At 43.5% G+C, this 21012-nt stretch overlaps 1 protein-coding gene across 1 annotated transcript; it reads left to right on the top strand.

The window, feature by feature from the left end:
* Positions 1–4111: 4111 nt before the first annotated feature.
* Positions 4112–20495, top strand: LOC101318196 (uncharacterized). Its single transcript, XM_004330562.4, has 3 exons — positions 4112–6458; positions 9063–9132; positions 15802–20495. Exon 3 carries the CDS (start codon positions 15822–15824, stop codon positions 17811–17813), a length of 1992 nt encoding a protein of 663 aa, XP_004330610.2. The 5' UTR covers positions 4112–6458; positions 9063–9132; positions 15802–15821; the 3' UTR covers positions 17814–20495.
* Positions 20496–21012: the final 517 nt, after the last annotated feature.

Genomic DNA, 21012 nt, shown 5'->3' with positions numbered 1-21012 from the left:
TAAGAAGTCCACACGTTATGGGCAAAATGACCTTTGCTGTTAAGAAAAAAATAACTGAATATTTTGCCCAGATTTTGTTTGGAGGTATTCTGTAATTCAGACAGAAAATTGAATTATTTACTTAAATATCTTTTTAGAAATGAGACAATTAATGTAGATCTCTTTGTTACCCCTGTAATTTGCATGTACATTGGAGGAATTTCTTAAGATAATTTAGATAAATTTGTTAACATTTCTCAGACCAAACAGCAAAATCAATGGTTAAAACAAATTAATAGATTATTGTCTTCACTTAAAGATATCTTCCTTTCTCTCCTTTTTTCTTGCTTTTACTTGGTCTCTGATTTACATAGTGAGAGATTCTTTTAAACTGCATGCAGAAAAAAAACAGCAGTCCATAGTAACGGCCCAATAAACGTTTGCTCATGATAAAGAAAACACAAACATCCATGGCCTTTTTTTCTTTTTAAAATAAATTTATTTATTTATTTTTGGCTGCGTTGGGTCTTCGTCACTGTGCAGGGGCTTTCTCTAGTTACGGCGAGTGGGGGCTACTCTTCCTTGTGCGCAGGCTTCTCATTGCGGTGGCTTCTCTTGTTGCAGAGCACAGGCTCTAGGCGTCCGGGCTTCAGTAGTTGTGGCTCATGGGCTCCAGAGTGCAGACTCAGTAGTTGTGGTGCATGGGCTTAGTTGCTCCATGGCATGTGGGATCTTCCCAGACCAGGGCTCGAACCCGTGTGCCCTGCACTGGCAGGCAGATTCTTAACCACCGTCCCACCAAGGAAGTCCCATGGCCTTTTTTCAATACCCGTTTTTGTTCACTTTCGTATCCTCAATGGCTAGCACATAAGGGATCTCAATAAATATTGTGGAAGGAAGGTGGGGAGGGAAGGAGAGAAGATGAAAGGGAGGAAGGAAGGTTGATTATGCTCAAAAAAAGAGATAGAAGGCTATAATCTCCAGAGTGTCTTCCATCTCTATGATTCTTGAACGTTAGTAACTATGTCAAAGAAGTCATGGTGAATTACGAAGATTTCAAAGGCAACCAAAAATCATTCTAATATAGGGATTCAGGGGTCCTTACCCTTCATCACCAACGAAACAGCCCTGCCCCAAAGATGATAACCAGGGAGTCCTAATTTTTCAAATACTCACTATCTAAATATTCACAGTTATGAATCTGGGTAGGGAAAATTCGTCAAAACAGGAAAATATTCACCCAACTTCCAGTTAGTCCCCTTGCAAACATCCCTCCTGACTTAATATCCATGTCTGTTCCCACCTATCTAGTTAACATCTTGTCCCTCAGGTGATGTAAACATTGTATAATAAAATTAAAATACTGTACAATGAAAATTTATTACAAAGTAAAATTACAAATCTTCCAACAAAAGAAGAAGCATTGGGCTTCCCTGGTGGCGCAGTGGTTGAGTCCGCCTGCCGATGCGGGGGACACGGGTTCGTGCCCTGGTCCTGGAGGATCCCACATGCCGCGGAGCGGCTGGGCCCGTGAACCATGGCCGCTGAGCATGCGCGTCCGGAGCCTGTGCGCCGCAACGGGAGAGGCCACAACAGTGAGAGGCCCGCACCGCAAAACCAAAACCAAAACAAAACAAACAAAAGAAGAAGTATTGCACAAAGTACATAAGAGTGATGGGGGAAATGACTTGAATCACAAGCAACACCACTGACGAATGAGAATATGGCAAAGAAAATTGATACAAAGAAAATTACATGATAGTGACAGATGCTTCACATTCTGGTTATCTATTGCTGCTTAACAAATCACGCCCAAATTCTGGCGTAAAACAACAACAACCTCTCATTCTCTCTCGCAGTTTCTATGGTCAGGAATTCATAAGGGGCTGGGCTGGGCTGGGTAGTTCCCGCTCCAGGTCTTTCATGCAGGTGCAGTGGGGTGGTGGCTCCCCCATCTCACACCCAGGTACCCTGCCCTGTTGAACCCCTAATAGGTCTCTGTTACCCTTAGGATAAAGCCAAGAAGCCTACATGTGGCTTTCCAGACACTCTGTGGCCCAGTCTTTCCAAGCTCATCTCATTCTCACCATCCACTCACTGGCCTCCAGCTTCTCAGACACTGCCACAGGGCCTTACAATAGATAGTTCCTGCTGCCTGTAATGCTCTCCCCTGCAGCCTCCCATAGTAGACATCTGCTACTTTGCCTGTCTTAAGAACTGCCTCATTTTTCTGGTAAAAACAAAAAGAAACCAAAAAACTGATTTTCTTTCCATCCCCCGATGGGTCTAGCAGTAACATGGCTCCCTTTCCCTATCCCAACGTGTAACCCAAGCTGATCCATCAAAGTACGTTATCTACTGGATACAGTGATTGATCCAGTGTTGGACATGTGATCCAAGAAGAACCTATCAGAGTCCTTTTTCTGTAATTTCTATAGATGCCCTTCTGCAATCCTGGGCACTGAAACCTATCTCCATGTGGGGGGAAATATCTATGAAGTTAACAGAGAGAAAAGTGAAATCAAGAAATAGAGAGAGAAAAGAGTCCTGATGACAGTGCTTAAATCCTTGAATTCTGGCCTTTGTGGAAGCCAGTCAACCCCCTAGACTTTCCTGCCACATATGGTTTTTTGTGTGTGTTTTTTTGTTTTTTCCTGTCACATATGTTTAAGTAGAGGTGGGTTTCTGTTACTTTCTTGTCCTTCATCTGCCTAACTCTTCAGAGAGAGCCTGATTCCAGGAAGCTTTTACAGACCTTCCTGTGTATGTCAAATCTTCTTTTATAAACACTTACAGCACTTTGTACTCTCCAGAATAGCACTCACTACAGTTAACATTTTATATTTATTCATGGAATTGTTTAAATATCTCCTCTTCATGACGTTAAGTTCCATGAGACAGCCTTGGGTTTGCTCAACATTCGTTGCATCACCAGCGTCTGGCAGAGAGCGAGCACGCCATACGTATTTGTAGAGCAAATGAATTACATAATGAATTCACACTGCTGACAGGCGCAGCATGTTAAACCCAGATGAGATCAGACAGTTTTTTGTTCTTTTTAAAAAATGACTAAAAAGCCAAAGCAAACCACCCTCAACGACTTTACATTTCACAACAAAAATGTAGCTACTGTTCTTCCCTCTCTCCTCCATTTTCATTCTTCTGGCTTAAGCAGATTTTGGTTCTTGAAACAAAACAAAAAAACAAAAACACCATTTTGTTCTTTTAAAAGTAATATAAGAAATACAAGAAAACATTCAGGGTTACAATTTTTTTCTGAAAAAAGAAGAGTAAATGAAGAGGGGACTACTCTTACCAGATTTTAAAACATATTTAAAAGCTCACAATAATTATAACAGTTTATTATCAAAGCAGAGAGAGAGAAACAGATAAGCAGACAGAAAGTACTTCAAATACATAACCAAGTACATGTGTGAATTTAGTTAATGATAAAAACAGCATTTAAAAATCAGTGAGGAGGGACCTCCTGGTGGCACGGTGGTTAAGAATCCGCCTTAGGGGACACAGGTTCGAGCCCTGGCCCGGGAAGATCCCACATGCCGCGGAGCAACTAAGCCCTTGTGCCACAACTACTGAGCCTGCGCTCTAGAGCCTGCGAGCCACAACTACTGAGCCTGTGTGCCTACAGCCCGTGCTCTGCAACAAGAGAAGCCACCGCAATGAGAAGCCAAAGCCACCTCAATGAGAAGCCCGTGCACCGCAAGGAAGAGTAGCTCCCGCTCCCAGCAACTAGAGAAAGCCCACTGCCAGCAACAAAGACACAGTGCAGCCAAAAATAGATAAAATTAAAATAAACAAAAATCAGTGAGGAAAAGTAGGATAATCCATTAAATTGGACTCAGAGAGGTTAGGTAATTTGCCCAAAGTCACACAGCCCATAAATGGTGGGTCAGCGATTTTGTCTGACTTTCTGAGTGTCTTGATGTTCTCACTTCAGAACTTGCCCTTTTAAACATTTCGCTATCCTTGTTCATCTCTGTACTACCAAGCCTTTGAGAGGGCACTGCAAACAGAAGGCATCAATGAATGAGACCACAAAAGCACGCAGGGAAAAAAAAAAAAATTAAAAATTAGAACAAAAGCGTGGTTATCTGACAGGGTCCCCCACCCAGGCCGACTGGCCAGAAGCCAGCCGTGGGCGAGTCTAGGACCCGCCGGAGGACTTGCGTCTCGGTGGTGGCCTCGCATACGTTACTTGGCGCCTGCAGGTGCACCAACCTGCGCGGCGCTGTACCCTCAGGACTCTGCTCGCGCGAGACCGAGAGAACGACGCCGAATCTGCGCAGGGAAGACCCTTGAGCGGGTGGGAGGAGGCTTGGGGGCGCGCCTGCGGATTGGCGGGCACAGCCGGGTCCGGCGTCGGGGCGGGGGACGGCCGCCTGGGGGAGCACGCCGGAAGTGGCCGGCCGCTGCGGGCACGATGTCCAGGGTGGTGGCGCCGCGCCCGAGGGAGGAGCTGGGGCTGAGCGCTGGCGGCCGTTCAGGGGGCCACGGTCAAGCGGGAGGCTAGGGGTGGCCTGGAGGTGAGACCCCGCTGCGATCGCAGAACTGGGGGCCCCAGCGCCTGGGTCCCTTGGGGAAGCCGGGTGGAGAACAGATCTTCGGAGGTGGGCGCTGACCCCTCATTTCTCCGAACGGGGAGAGGCTGCGGCCTCCGGGACTTAGGCGCCGGGTGCGCGCGGCCAGGCCTTCTATGCCCTTGGCCCTCTCCTGGTTCTCGGCGTACCCCGCCCATCTCCACACACACCACACACCCCTACCCCCAACCCCCCCGCGCCGCGTCCCCCTTTTCCAGTCTGTTCCAGTTCCCTCCTGTGAGTACTGCAAACCGCATCTCCCCCAGACCCAGAATCAAACCCCGGGCATGAATTGACCCTGTTCCTTGCACAATGCCGTGTCAGGCGCGTAGAACGCTCCAGGAGTAACTGACAGACCCTTTGGGAAGACTAGACTGAACCACAGGAATGAACTGTATGGTTCAGACATGTTGTAATACCTCATCTAAAATGTTCGTACTGTTGGGAGTTCAGAGGAGGGAGGGATTTGGGCTGGTCTCTTCTTTGTAAACGTCTGCATATTCTTTTAGGGGTAGCTTCTAAAGTCATTTTCTTTGGGAAGTCTTCCAGGATTGCCACCTCCCTCCCTCCCTCTTTAAGCTTTTCATCTTTTTTTAGCTTGTTTGGTGTCTACTTCACAAACACTTACTACCTGGTTCCGTGTTGTCTGTTTATCTAAGTCTTCCAGGCCCCTAGGCAGGGACTCCATCTTGTGTAGCATCAACTAATGCATGCACATGAATATGAATTAAAAGGATTGAAATAGTTAGAAGGTACTAACTAAGGTGAGCCTGGAACAGTGGGAGGAATTTGTGTAAGCCAGAGGTTGTAAAAGTATGGCCCCTGGGCCAGAGTAGACTGTAGACACTTTTTTTTTTTTTTTTTGGCCGCTCCCTGCAGCTTCTGGGGATCATAGTTCCCTAACCAGGGATTGAACCCCGCCACCGCAGTGAAAGCGCAGAGTCCTAACTAACCACTGGACTGCCAGGGAATTCCCTGTAGACACATTTTCCTGACTCATGCTGTTTGTTTTTACTTGAATTAGTGGCCATAAAAAATCATTCTGATTTAAATAAATTCTGATTTAAAATCAGAAAATTTCTTACACGTCTACTCACTCAAAAATCTGGATTTTCAGCATCTCTTGGACAATCAGAAGATATGGCCAAATAGGGCACACATGTCTGCATGGTGCAATTGGGAGGAACTGAGTAGCAGCTCCCTCCTTTAGACTCAGTACAAAATTTGCAGATTCCCAGTCCCCAGTAATCGTTGCCTCCCGGACACTGCAGCAAAGTATCAGTTGTCATTTATCACCTTGTTTGCTTCACCCATTCTGATTAACTGCCTGGCCTCTTGCTGCATTTGATATTGATGTAGATGAAGGAGAGTAGGAAGGACATCACAAGTAGGAGAGTCATGGGCAAAGGGACAGAATGGGAAGAAGCCTAGTATATGGGAATTTAGGGAGAATCCGAGAGCATAGGTTTGCTCTTTCGTGAATCATAGAATGGGGCTATTGTTATGGGTTGAATTTGTCCCCCAACAAGGATATGTTGAGGTCTTAGCCCCCAGTGCCTCAGAATGTGACCTTATTTAGAAATAGGGTCATTGCAGATGTAACTAGGTAAGATGAGGTCATACTGGAGTAGAATGGGCCCCTAATTCAATATGACTGGTGTCCTTATAAGAAGATGGCCAGGTGAAGAGGCAGAGACAGTGAGAATGCCATGTGAAGGTGGAGGCAGAGGCTGAAGTACTGCATCTACAAAGCAAGGAACACAAGGATTGCCAGATGTCACCAGAAGCTAGGAGAGAGGCATGGAACAGTTATCCCTAGGAGCCTGCAGAAGGAAGCCACCCAGCCAACACCTTCATTTCAGACTTCTAACCTCCAGAACTGTGAGAGAATAAATTCCTGTTGTTTTAAGTCACCCAGTTTGTGGTATTTTGTCATGGCAGCCCTAGGATATATTACAGTTCTGTGAGTCAAAAAGAAGCTATTATTTCCTTTAACGGGTGATAGAAAAGTCATGGTAGATTTTTTTTTTTTTTTTTGCGGTACGCTGGCCTCTCACTGTTGTGGCCTCTCCCATTGCGGAGCACAGGCTCCGGACGCGCAGGCTCAGCGGCCATGGCTCACGGGCCCAGCCGCTCTGAGGCATGTGGGATCTTCCCGGACCGGGGCATGAACCCGTGTCCCCTGCATCGGCAGGCGGACTCTCAACCACTGCACCACCAGGGAAGCCCCATGGTAGATTTTTGATCATTGGTGTCAGCGGTGCTTTAGAAAATTATTTCATCCGACAGTGTTATCAGCATTGATTGGAGCCAGAAAACGTTTAGAGATTTTATGAGAATCCAAGCATGGGGTGAGAAGGTTCTAGGTTATGATGGAGTTGGAACAGTTTTCAGAGTTAGTAGGTACGGATAGAAGGGATAGAGAGAGAGGAGTCCAAGATGACTTGCCTCCCAGAGCGGTGCTTCTCAGATTGTAGCAAGCTGAGAATCACCTGGAGCGTGAGCTGGGTAAGCACAGATTGCTGGGCCCCTCCCACGCAGACTGACTCAGTAGGTCTGGGTGGTGCTTGAGAATTTGCATTTCACCAGGCTCCTCGGTGAGGCTACTGTGGCCGGTGTGTGGATCACATTTTAGGTGGCAGTAACCAGAAAATGTAAGACTTATAAATGTATACACATCTAACAACAGAACTGCAAAGTATATGAAGCAAAAGTTGACAGAACTGAAAGGAGAAATAGATAATTCTACAATAGTATAGGCATGCCTCAATTTATTGTGTTTTGCTTTATTGTGCTTCATGGATATTGCATTTTTTACAAATTGAAGGTTTGCGGCAAGCCTGCGTTGAGCATGTCTATCAGTGTCATTTTTCCAACACCACTTGCTCACTTCATGTTTGTGTCACATTTTGGCAATTCTTGCAATATTTCAAGCTATTTCATTATGATTATATTTGTTATGGTGACTGGTGATCTTTGATGTTGCTGTTGAAAAAAGATAATGACTAACTAAAGACTCAGATGATGGTTAGAATTTTTTAGCAGTAAAGTATTTTAAATTAAAAACAAAACAAAACAAAACTACTGCATTTCTGGCTTAGAAAGCCCTAGAATACAAGCCCCATTAGGGGCTTCTTCACCAGAGTATCCCAGGGCCTAAAACAGTGCCTGGACACTATAGGCTCATGTTAAATATTTGTTCAATGAAAACTGATCATTTGGGCAGAAACAGATAGTAAAAAGGGAGAATACATTTAGAAGCAAAATGTTGAGTTCATTTTCATGCATTTGATCCTTCTTGACTGTCAATAAGACAGTGGACTGGAGATGCATTGTGAATATAGACTACAATGTAGGTGAGGAATAGGAGTTTTAAATTTATGGTTCATTCTGGACAAAGGTGATCACTGAAGCCAGAGGTGATATGGTCATTGAGATACTGAATATAAAAGGAGAGGACTAGAAGGAAGGAAAAGCTGAAAGGGTAAAGACAATAAAAAAAGTAGAGTGGGTGGAGTATCAAGCATTATGGAAGCCAAGGGAGAAAAGAATTTCAGGGATTAGTCAAGGGAAAGAGGGAAGAGAGTTAACCTACTATTCATTTATTCAATGATTTTTTTAAAAAAATAAACTTATTTATTTATTTACTTATGGCTGAGTTGGGTCTTTGTTGCTATGCGCAGGCTTTCGTTAGTTGCGGTGAGCAGGGGCTACTCTCTGTTGCGGTGCGCAGGCTTCTCATTGCGGTGGCTTCTCTTGTTGCGGAGCATGGGCTCTAGGCATGCGGGCTTCAGTAGTTGTGGCTCGTGGGCTCTAGAGCTCGGGCTCAGTAGTTGTGGCGCACAGGCTTAGTTGCTCCGCAGCATGTGGGATCTTCATGGACCAGGACTCGAACCCATGTCCCCTGCACTGGCAGGCGGATTCTTAACCACTGTGCCACCAGGAAAGCCCCTATTCAATGATTTTTAATTGAGCACCCACTATGGTCCAGGTACTGTTCCAACACTGTACAGAACAAAGACCCCCATCCCCACAGAGCTTACACTCTTGGGAGGCTTACACTGTAGAGGTGTGTGGCTTTATATACATTGGGGTGGGGTTTTTTTTGGGGGGGTTGTTTTTTGTTGTTGTTTGTTTTTGCCGTGCCGCGTGGCTTTCGGATCTTAGCTCCCCAGCCCAGGCCACGGCAGTGGAAGTGCCGAGTGCTAACCACTGGACCACCAGGGAATTCCCGGGGTGGGTTTTTTAAAATGTGTACAATAACACTTTGGAATCAGTGGTATTTCTGCTTTACATTTGCAGAAATGATAGTTGGGGGAGATTAAGAAGCTGGGATTCTAATTTGGTTCTGCTTGCTTCCAAAGCCCTGTTGTGTTCAGAACTCTAAGCTGCCTCCGAGCTGTAATCGCCAGCTGTAATCGCCACTTTTCTGCTTTAGATACTAATTATATGCTGATGATTCCAAAATCTGTGTGTCCATTCTAGATTTTCCTCCTGGGTTCCTGACCCACTGATTCATTGGCTTCTCAGAAGTTTTCTCCTGGATGCCACACAGGTACGTCAAATATAACGTGTCTGAAGTGGAATTCACCACCTCCTCCCCCTCACCGCCACTCTTTCGGTCCCACTACCCAGCTTAGGCAGTTGTCCGAGCTAGAAACCTGGGTGTCATCCTTAATGCCTTCTGTTTTCCCTCACACCTTCCATTCAGGACAGCACCGATTCTCCCTGTTTTTGCTTCTTTAATATACTTTAAAATGGCTCCAGTCCCAGTAACTCACTGTCAGTGATGAGGCCCTCACTGTCTCCATCATAGATTCTGCTGTAGTCTCCTAAGCAATATCCCAGCTTTCAGCCTTGCACCCTTTAGTCTGTTCTCCATAAAGCTGTCAGAGCAGTCTTTTAAAAAGATAAAGCTAATTATGTCATTCTCCTGCTTTAACCCCTTCCGGGGTTCCCCACTGCCTTCAGGAGAAAGTCCAAGCTTCTTAGCCTGGGATACATGGCCCTCCGTGGTTTGACCGCCGCTTCCCCGGCTTCATCGTTTACTGTCTGTATTCTGGGCTTCAGTCATATGGTGCATCCATGAACACATCGTAGCTTCTCTCACCTCCTGGCCTTTGCACATGCTTCAGCCTCAATCTGAAAAGCCCTTCCTTCTTCTTTTAGTCTAGTTATCTCAAATTGTCTTTCAGGCCTCACCTTAGAAGCTGCTTCCTTCAGGAAGTTTCCTTACCCATCCCACCCCCCTCAGGTTGTGCTCTTCTCATGAGGTCCCACGGCACCCACACTTACCCTTATTGTGTATTTAACACATTTAATTGACACCACACACTAGTCAAGGGCAGGGACTCTGTCCTCATTATTATATTCTAACCACCTAGCGTGGTGCTTGGCCCATCATAGAGGCTCAGTTAAAGAGCAATAAATACTAGAGAATGGAAGAGACAAAATACAGTAAAGATGAGGAGTCATTGAAAAGAGAGAGGAACGTGAGGTGATTTTTACCACATGGTCTCACATATTTTTAAAGCGAGGGGCAAGATTATCTACTGAGATCAAGGGAATGCAGGAAGTAGTAGAGATTTAAAAAGGAAAGGGAAGCTATGGAGTATCTGCTGCCAACTCCTTATTGGGTAGTTGCAGAACAGGACCTTCTGTTTCAGGAATTCAAGATGTTGCAGGATGTGGCTGTGAATGAATCGCAAAAGGATGCTGGGCCTCAGGTCCACACTCAGTGGAATCCCTGCATGGCAGATATACTAGAGGTCCAGACAGAGCTGGTCTCACCGAGTAGGGGCTCTGTCCTCTAACTTAGACTCTATACACCCCGAATTCTCTGAGTTTCGGTTGAAAAGCAAAAAACAAGAAAAGGTTTTAAAGAGCTCAGTGGAATTGGAGGATTAAGGATTCCCAATGGCTTTGACTCTTGGAGACAAGATAAGATGCTTCTGCTCTTTGTGGCGTCTAGCCTAATCTGTGGAGTTGACAACTCCTTGCCTCTCCCTGAGCTCGGTTCCTGTTAGAAACAAAGAGATGACAAAAAACTCAACTCATCTTCAGGTCTTTGGACCTAGTATCCCACCCTCCAAACCTACTCTTCCTTCTCTGACCCCTGTCTTCATAAACAGCACCATATCCCACCCATTGCCTAAGCCAGAAAACTGAAAGTCATTCTTGACTCCTTTCTTCCCCCACTTGCAGTTACCATGTTTCGTTGATTCAGGTTCTCCCATACTGGACAGTGCTCACCTTATTCCAGCACTGGCCACACTATCTTCTTGTCCATTTACACATATATCTCCCTTCATTGAACTGTAAGTTCCTTGAGGGCAGAGATGTTCACCTTTGTATTGCCAGTACCTAGTACAGTGTCTGGAATATGGTGGGTGCTTAGTTAACGTAAGTTAGGTGAACACATCAGTGAATGATATGAAATAACAATGCCCTTTTCCCAGAAGCTCTGAGTTCAGCTGGATTGGATTGTAGAGGAGGACTCATCTCTGATCAAGCCTATGTTTCAGATACTGTACCCTTCTTCAGACATCCTCTGAGGCAAAGAGTTCCTTAAATTATTCCCTATTCCTTTCACCTATGGAATTGGATGAAAATGTTGAGCAGAGAATGCCATTCATCTCTGCAGGGAATGCTGTGTGGGACTAAGGACTGGGTACTTTACCATACCTATGCTTGTGGTAAAGGTTGACCCTAATGACTCTTACAGAGAGGAGTCCTTTTAGCACTATTTCTAAACAAATTTTTGTTTCCTCTTTCTTAGCCCCCTTCCTATTCTTCTTGTGTCATCTTCACTTTGTTCTAGATCTAAAATGAAATGATAATATGTATCTGTATTGGTCAGGATCCAGTCAGGAGACAAAAACTATACCAGTAGTTTAAACAAGGGACATTTAATATAAAGAATATTTAAAACCGGTAAAGGTAGCCAACTACTAAAAGGATCTAAAGAAAACACTAAGGAGTATGGAAATAGATAATGCAGGAAGCCGTCTTACCTCTAGGACTAAGGAGAAGTAAATAAGGAAGGAACCACAAATTTAGAAGAGGGCTCCCCCCCACCCCAAAGCAGAGATTCAGACTTTTTTGGATGGGGTGTGGTTGCCAAAGAAACACAGCCTGCTGGTGTAAAGAAATTTGTCAGAGGGCATGTCTGTCAGCACGGCCTGCCAAATGACAGAGAAATTCACTGAAGGGTGCAGGCAGGCTAGAGGTAATCCATAGGAAAGGCCCGCTGGGTAGTGGAAAAACTCACTGGAGGGTTGGGTAGGCCAGAGCTGGTTGGTCTACCCCATCAAGCCTCCCTTATGTTGATTTGGGGGCCCCACCAAAAGACAAAACAGCTCAAAAGTACCAAGAGAAACCCCTTTCTCTTTGTGTGGCTTACAGTGTTCCTCCAGCACCCTCTATTGACAAAGCCAGCCAACAAAAGGGAACTGTTTCCAGGGTCCAGCTCCAGTATCACAAGTAGGGCAAAGAGGACAATAAGGGCATGTATACTGTGATCCCATTTTTGTATCAGAAAAAAATTTATGCCCAGAAATAAGACTGGGAGAATATACAACAAAATATTGGGTATCTTTAGTTTCTTCTCTGTGCTCTTCTCTACTCTTGGTTTTTCCTATAATGAGCATGTAGTATTTTTATGATCAAAAATAGAAAAAGTGGGAACTCCCCTGGCAGTCCAGTGGTTGACTCTGCACTTCCAATGCAGGGGGCGCGGGTTGCAGGGGGCACAGGTTTGATCCCTGGTCGGAGAATTAGGATCCTGCATGCCACGAGGCACAGCCAAAAAAAAAAGTGTTTCTCTGTTTTATTTTATTTTATTTTTGGCTGTGCTATGTGTGACATGTGGGATCTTAGTTCCCTGACCAGGGATCAAACCTGCACCCACCGCAGTGGAAGCGCAGAGTCTTAACCACTGCTAGAGTCTTAACCACGGGACCAGCAGGGAAGTCTGTTTCTCTGTAATTTTGAAATATTATTCCTTTAAAATTATGGGGGAAAACTGATCATGAAACATATTAAGGTTTGGATCTTCTTTTAAAATTATGTATTTCTACTTGAGATGCTATCTCTTGATCCCTGTCATGACAGACAAGCAAATTAGCACAATTTATACTTAACGCCCACTACCTCTCCTCCTCTATTCTACAAAAATAATTTCCAATTGTTTAATGTCAGTTCCATATTTAAATTTATTCAACACTCCTCATCCATTGTTTTACAATGTGCTCTGAGGTCCTGAGTGTTTATTCTCACTCACTTCTTCACTGGCTATATCTCATTGCCCAGCAGTTCTTTTCAAAAAGGGCTGCCTGTCATACTCCCTGAGTTTCTACCTACTTGAGAACATTTGCCTGTTTTAATATGAGGGAACAGCTTGCCAGGTAAAAAATGATCAAGTCACACTTTGTGTCTCTTCAGAACTTTACAGGCATTACTGTACTCTGGCATGAGTGTAACATGGAGGAGTATAAACTCAGCCTGAAATTCCCTCTTGCCCATCACTTGCTCCTCTGCCTCAGATCTTCATATGTTCATTTATTCCTGAAATTTAGTTACTTCACCAGGCTATGCCTTGGTGTGGACTGTTCTATATCAACTTTCTATGGACTACACTGTATCCTTCCAATAGATTCAAGTCTTTATTTCAGCCACATTTCCTTCTGTTATGTTTGAATGGGTTTTTTTTTCCTTCTGTTTGTTCTTTTCTCTTCTTTAGGAACACTAATTATATATATATTTGAATATCTTTCTGTAGCAACTTGTTTTCTCTATAATCATATTTATATCCACTGCATTCTGTGTCATCTCTCCAGGCCTCATCATGTCCCTGTAGTGATTATTTTTCTTTTTTCTTTGATGAGTTTCATCTACGTAATGCATTTAGTTTTCCCTTCCACTTTTTTCCTTCAGCTCTGCCAGATTACTTCTCACTTCTTTTTATTCTTTTATAATCTACACTCTATTTTGAGCTCTTATATGTCTTCTTTGAGTTTTCATTTAAACAGTGGTTTTGTCTATAATTTCTTTGAGATAGTGGAGAGCTCTGCTGGATGCGTCCTATTAATTCTTTTGCTGTTCCTCTTGGGTGTTGCTCCTAATCCCTCTGTTACTCATGTTGCTTTCTTTCCTAAAGCAACAACCCCCTGTTTTCAAGCACACATCCCACAAAGTTACCTGAATGATTACTACTCAACAGTGCATGAAGCAGGTTCTCTATGAAAGAGGGAAGAGGCAGAGGGAATTGAGCAAGGGCACCTCAAAGCCTTCATACAGATCTGCTGCCACAAACACCTTCTTATCAAATCTACAGGCATTATCTCCCTTCAGCTTTTGGTTTCCAGGAGATCAACATGGCACAGAAAAAGCCCTGTAGATCACTGGACTTTCGTAGCACAGTCTGACAGTCACACTCATCTCCTTTCTTCATCTTGCTCCACGGCTGCCAGTGTTCCTCAGCCAGGTACCAGGTGGAAGACAACCTAAATGATCTGCCGGCACCGTTTCTTCTTTAGCATCTTCCCCTGCCACTCTGATATGTCAGACTAGATCTCTATGGGACAGTCCCTGCTTCTGTCACCTGCCTTCTCGCCATGGCTCTAGATCTCTTCACTCTAATTAGAAGATCACTGACCATGCCTTTCAGGATATGAGACTTTGGGAGACATCTGTATATGACCCTTTTTTTGAAGATGGAGTTTACCTCATTTGTCATTCTTTTAACTGTTTTCAGTGGGTTTTGAGAAATGCCTTTTCCATCTTTTAAACTGTTTCTAAATTTTGAACACTATATATCAAACAAACCCCCCAAAAAATCACTTTAAGGGAAAATTATGACAAAGCCAATTCTTTCCAGTATTTTATTTGAATGTTAAATAAATAAAATCCAGCCTAGATATGGAGGTTTGTGCTAAGGACATATTACTTAATGATAATTCTTGGGCATAAAGGGTAATGATTAATGATAATAGTAGTAATAGTAACAGCAGCTGACACTTACATAGTGCTTTCTATATGCCAAGCATGGTTCTAAATGTTTTACATATATTTAATTCTCATAACAACTCTATGAGGTAAATACTATTATTATCTCCATTTTAGAGATGAGGAAACAGGCACAGAGAGTTGCAGCAACTTGCCTAACGTCACACAGTCAGTAAGTGATGGAGATAGGATTCAAACCCGGGCATTTTGTCCGACAGTCAGTTAAGAATCCACACTCTTAATCTCTATGCTGTGTTTCCTCTTATTCATTGCAAAAAGATTACTGACTAGAGCATTCCAATCCCCCGGGCCAAGGTGAAATGGCTCTCTCAAGGAGCTCAGAAATGTGTTTTTGTGACTGGGCAAGGTCAGGGATTTGATGATATGAACACTCAAAAGCAATAAACTCATCTGTCTTCCAGTTACAGGAGGATACAGAATTGCCATACAAAGGAGGCAGTTCCACCAGAATACCAGAAAGAAAAATGCCAGGTCTGAGAAAGGGAGAATTGATTTCTATTAAAATGGCAGCCAAGCATTTTTATTCTGAGGCATAGTTTCATATTTGTTTAACTGTCATGATATATTGGGAGGAATGGTTAGTGGATCAGTTATTAATTTATCATATCTCAACTCCAAATCTACCCTTCTTTGCTTTGCTTAAGTTACTGGATCTGGACGATTTCTCCTTTGCCAGCTGGTACAACATTTAGATTTTGTCAATAGAGGATGCTGGAGGGAAATACAAGGCCATAGGAAAAGGAAGGAACTTCTTTTCCTGGTGCTGGTGTGCTATTTTATCTTATTTATTGGTGTGGCTGCCAGCAGATCAACTTGTGGGAGGCCTGGTGGCAATCATCCTAGTGAGTTGCTTCCTGTGAACCCATTCTGGCCTGGCCTCAGGGCCCAGCAGGTTCCTACCCCATCAAACAGGCCACTTCCAGCTCCAGACTGCCCACCTCCAGTGAATTCTTCCACCACCCTGCAGGCCACCCACACACACCAGCTCCAGCCTGCACCCTGGCAAGTTTCTTCTCCACCAATAGGGTGTGTGTTCCTGTGGTAGCCATAATCCCTCTGAAAAACGTCTGAATCTCAGCTCCAGAAGGGAAGAGTCTTCTTCCAAGTTCCTTGTTCCTCCCACTGAGACTTCCCAGTGTAGGAAAGAGGTGAAAATTTGTATTTTAGGAATTATAGAATGTTCTACTTATTATTTCAGATTCTGAGACCAAAAATAAGATGAAAGACTGGAAGACAAAGATGGAAATTTCTGAAGAAAAAGATTCAGCAAGGGCTGTATCAGAAAGACTCCAAAAACAGATCTCCCAGGAATGGGGGTTAGTTGAAACTGGTGATCCTGAGGACAGATTATTGAGGTATTGGGTAAGCCCCTTAGAGGATGCAGTGGGATATCCCCCTTCCCAAGAGAGAGGTATCAGGGAAGTGAATCTGATCCCCAAGAAAGCCATTGCAGGAGAGAGAGTCCATGGATGTAAGGAAAGAGAAAAAATACTTTCTGCAGGAGAAAAACCCCACAGATATGAAGTCTGTGGCCAGAGCTTCAAACAGAAGTCAGAAGTAACTCAACATCAGAAAACTGGTAATATAAAGAAAACCTATGAATGTAAGGAATGTGGAAAAACTTTCAATCGGAGCTCAAACCTGATTGTACATCAGAGAATTCATACAGGGAAGAAACCATATGTATGTAGTGAATGTGGAAAAGACTTTAATCAAAGTTCAAATCTTATTATACATCAGAGAATTCATACAGGAAAGAAACCTTATATATGTCATGAATGTGGAAAAGACTTCAATCAGAGCTCTAACCTGGCCCGACATAAGAGAATACATAACGACGAGAATCCCTATGAATGTAAAGACTGTGGAAAGGCCTTCAAGGGAAGCTCGAACCTTGTCCTGCACCAGAGAATTCACAGTGGAGGGAAGCCATATGTATGTAATGAGTGCGGGAAGGCCTTCAATCAAAGTTCAGATCTTATTATCCATCACAGAATTCACACTGGAGAGAAACCCTATGAATGTTATGAATGTGGACAAACCTTCAGTCAGAGTTCACACCTTGTCACACATCAGAGAATTCACACTGGAGAGAAACCCTTCAAGTGCAACACCTGTGAAAAGGCCTTCAGGCAGCGTTCACGCCTCACAGAACACCAGAGACTCCACAGTGGGGAGAGACCCCACGAATGTCACAAATGTGGGAAATCCTTCAGTGGGCGCACAGCCTTTCTTAAACATCAGAGACTACATACTGTAAAGGAACTTGAATGTGAAAAAGCCTGCACTTCTGACTTAGCTCTTATCCAACAACAGAGAATTCACAGGGGAGAAAAACCTTATGAATGTACTGAGTGTGGAAAAACTTTCCGGGGAAGTTCAGATCTAATTCGGCATTGGATAACTCACACTGGAGAGAAACCCTATGAATGTAATGAATGTGGGAAAGCCTTTAGCCAGAGGTCACACCTTGTTACACATCAGAAAATTCACACTGGAGAGAAACCCTATCAGTGCAATGAATGTGGGAAAGCCTTCCGGCAGCGTTCACTCCTTGTCCAGCATCACAGAATCCACAGTGGTGAGAAACCCTATGAATGTAAGGAATGCGGAAAAGCCTTCATCTGGCGCACGGCTTTTCTCAAACATCAAAGACTTCATACTGGAGAGAAACTTGTGGAAGGTGAGAAAACATTTAGCAAGGAAGAGTTGCTTAGAGAAGAGTGGAGAATTCGCCAAGAAGTGAAAGCTTATCAGTGCAATCAGTGTGGTAGAACTTTCCGAGGCAGCTCAGACCTCATCCAACATCAGGTAACTCATTCAGGAGAGAAACCCTATGAATGTAAAGAATGTGGGAAAACTTTCAATCAGAGCTCAGACCTTATGAGACATCACAGAATTCATAGTGGAGAAAAACCTTATATGTGCAATAAATGTGGGAAATCTTTCAGGGGCAGCTCAGATCTCATTAAACACCACCGTGTTCATACTGGAAAGAAACCCTATGAATGCCCTGAATGTGGGAAGGCCTTCAGTCAGAACTCACACCTTGTTAGTCACCAGAGAATTCACACTGGAGAGAAAACCTTTGAATGTAGCAACTGTGGGAAGGCCTTCAGTGGGCGCACAGCTTTTCTTAAACATCAGAAACTTCATACTGGAAAGGAGCTTGGGGAACACAAGAGAGTCCACAAACAGGACTTATTCTAATAGGTAACAGAGACCTAATGAACGTAGGAAAAGCCTGATGGAGACCACATCATATTGCACAATAGAAGGCTTTTATTGCTGAAAACTCTTTGAAGGTAGGAAAACATTAGAAGAGCCTACTGGATGGAAAACATATAAGTGTAATGTGGGAAAGCTCTTGGACATAATCACCTTTTTTCTGCCTCAGAGTTGACACTGGAGTATGGTCCCCAGGATAAAATTAATTGAGAATGTTTTAGGGGACTTCCATTGTTAATAAAATCATTAGAAATCACTTTGTCACCAACCCCCAAACTAAATTCTTCATGGAAGGAGCCATTTCAATCTCGACTACCTAGTCCAGTGACAAGTATAAATCTGTTTTAGGTACTTTAGAGTGATTAAATCTTTGTCTGGGATGAGTTCTTCCCGTTAGATATATATTTTATACATATTCCCCTTTTATCTCCTTATAAAAATATGCTTATGCATATGTGATAATACTAATTAGAATGATCCATTAATTCAGGGGTCTCCAACCTCCAGGCAATGGACGGGTACTGGGCTGAGGCCTGTAAGGAACCAGACTGCACAGCAGGAGGTGAGCATCGGGCGAGCAATCAAAGCTTCATCTGCTGCTCCCCATCACTCGCATTACCTCCTGAACCATCCTCCTCCCCCTCCACCCCTGATCCATGGATAAACTGTTTTCCACAAAACCGGTCCCTGGTGCCAAGAAGGTTGGGGACCACCGCATTAATTTAGAGGAAACAAAAAAATAATAGAAATGACTTGACAACAGGAGAGCTGAAGGCCAGGACACAAGAGCCAAGTGAGGTATTCCCCAGAAAAAGAATGGTGATGATTAGGAGTATCAGGAAATGAAAGAGCAAAGAAAGGACAGTGGGTGTTGGGAATAGAATTAGACTGAGCACCAGGGAAGAGCATTTAGGTGACCTGAGTTGCTGGGAATTAGAAGAAAGCAACAACTGTGAAAGGTCAGGTGATTAGAGGAGAGTAGTTTTATCTTGAACCAGAGCTTTGTAATTATTTGAGAACTGGAGAGTCTAAGTAGAACTCTGAAAGAGATCAGTGGGGGTTGCCTTCAAGATGGCAGAGAAGTAAGACGTGGAGATCACCTTCCTCCCCACAAATACATCAAAACTACATCTACATGTGGAACAACTCCTACAGAACATCTACTGAACGCTGGCAGAAGACCTCAGACTTCCCAAAAGACGCCCTCAGGTGACCTGAACACAGAGGTGGGGCCAAATCCAAAGCTGAACCCCAGGAGTTGTGTGAACAAAGAATAGAAAGGGAAATCCCTCCCAGCAGCTTCAGGAGCAGCGGATTAAATCTCCACAATCAAATTGATGTACCCTGCATCTCTGGAATATCTGAATAGACAACAAATCATCCCAAAATTGAGGTGGTAGACTTTGGGAGCAACTGTAGACTTGGGGTTTGCTTTCTGCATCTAATTTGTTTCTGGTTTTATGTTAATCTTAGTTTAGTATTTAGAGCTTATTATTATTGGTACATTTGTTTATTGATTTGGTTGCCCTCTTCCTTTTTTATTTTACATATATTTTTTTTTCCTTTTTCTCTTTTTGTGAGTGTGTATATGTATGCTTCTTTGTGTGATTTTGTCTGTATAGCTTTGCTTTTGCCATTTGTCCTAGGGTCTTAGAGTTCTGACTGTCTGGGTTTTCTTATTTTGTTTTGTTTCCTTTGTATAGTTTTTAGCACTTTTTATCATTGGTGGATTTGTTTTTTGGTTTGGTTGTTCTCTTCTTTCCTTCTCTTTTTTTATTACTTTTTAAATTTTTTATTTTTAATAATTTTTTCTATTTTAATAACTTTATTTTATCCTTCCTTCCTTCCTTCCTTCTTTCCTCCCTCCCTTCCTCCCCTTCCTCCCTCCCTCCCTTCCTTCCTTCCTTTCTTTCTTTTTCTCCCTTTTCTTCTGAGCTATGTGGCTGACAGGGTCTTGGTGCTCTGGCCAGGTGTCAGGCTTGAGCCTCAGAGGTGGGAGAGCCAAGTTCAGGACATTGGTCCACCAGAGACCTCCAGCCCCTACATAATAGCAAATGGCAAAAGCTCTCCCAGAGATCTCCATCTCAACGCTAAGACCCAGCTCCACTCAACGACCAGCAAGCTACAGTGCTGGACACCCTATGCCAAACAACTAGCAAGACAGGAACACAGCCCCACTCATTAGCAGTGAGGCTGCCTAAAATCATAATAAGTTCACAGACACCCCAAAACACATGACCGGACGTGGTCCTGCCCACCAGAAAGACAAGATCCAGCCACATCCACCAGAACACAGGCACCAGTCCCCTCCACCAGGAAGACTACACAACCCACTGAACCAACCTTACCCACTGGGAGCAGAAACCAAAAACAATGGGAACTACGAACCTGCAGCCTGTGAAATGGAGACCCCAAACACAGTAAGTTAAGCAAAATGAGAAGAGGGAGAAATACACAGCAGATGAACGAGCAAGGTAAAAACCCACCAGACCAAACAAATGAAGAGGAAATAGGCAGTCTACCTGAAAAAGAATTCAGAGTAATGATAGTAAAGATGATCCAAAATCTTGGAAATAGAATGGAGAAAATACAAGAAACGTTTAACAAGGACCTAGAAGAACTAAAGAGGAAACAAACAATGATGAACAACACAATAAATGAAATTTAAAATTCTCTAGAAGGAATCAATAGGAGAATAACTGAGGCAGAAGAACGGATAAGTGACCTTGAAGATAAACCAGTGGAAATAACGAATGCAGAGCAGAATAGAGAAAAATGAATGAAAAGAAATGAGGACGATCTCAAAGACCTCTGGGACAACATAAAACTCACCAACATTTGATTTAGAGAGGTCCCAGAAGAAGAAGAGAAAAAAAAAGGGACTGAGAAAATATTTGAAGAGATTATAGTTGAAAACTTCCCTACTATGGGTAAGGAAATAGTCAATCAAGTCCAGGAAGCACAGAGAGTACCATACAGGATAAATCCAAGGAGAAACACGCCAAGACACATATTAATCAAACTATCAAAAATTAAATACAAAGAAAAAATATTAAAAACAGCAAGGGAAAAGCAACAATTAACATACAAAGTAATCCCCATAAGGTTAACAGCTGATCTTTCAGCAGAAACTCTGCAAGCCAGAAGGGAGTGGCAGGACATATTTAAAGTGATGAAAGGG

This window comes from Tursiops truncatus, chromosome 20 (genome assembly GCF_011762595.2).
Source record: "Tursiops truncatus isolate mTurTru1 chromosome 20, mTurTru1.mat.Y, whole genome shotgun sequence".
Lineage (NCBI taxonomy): Eukaryota > Metazoa > Chordata > Mammalia > Artiodactyla > Delphinidae > Tursiops > Tursiops truncatus.
This window is presented reverse-complemented; position numbering and strand designations above follow the sequence as displayed.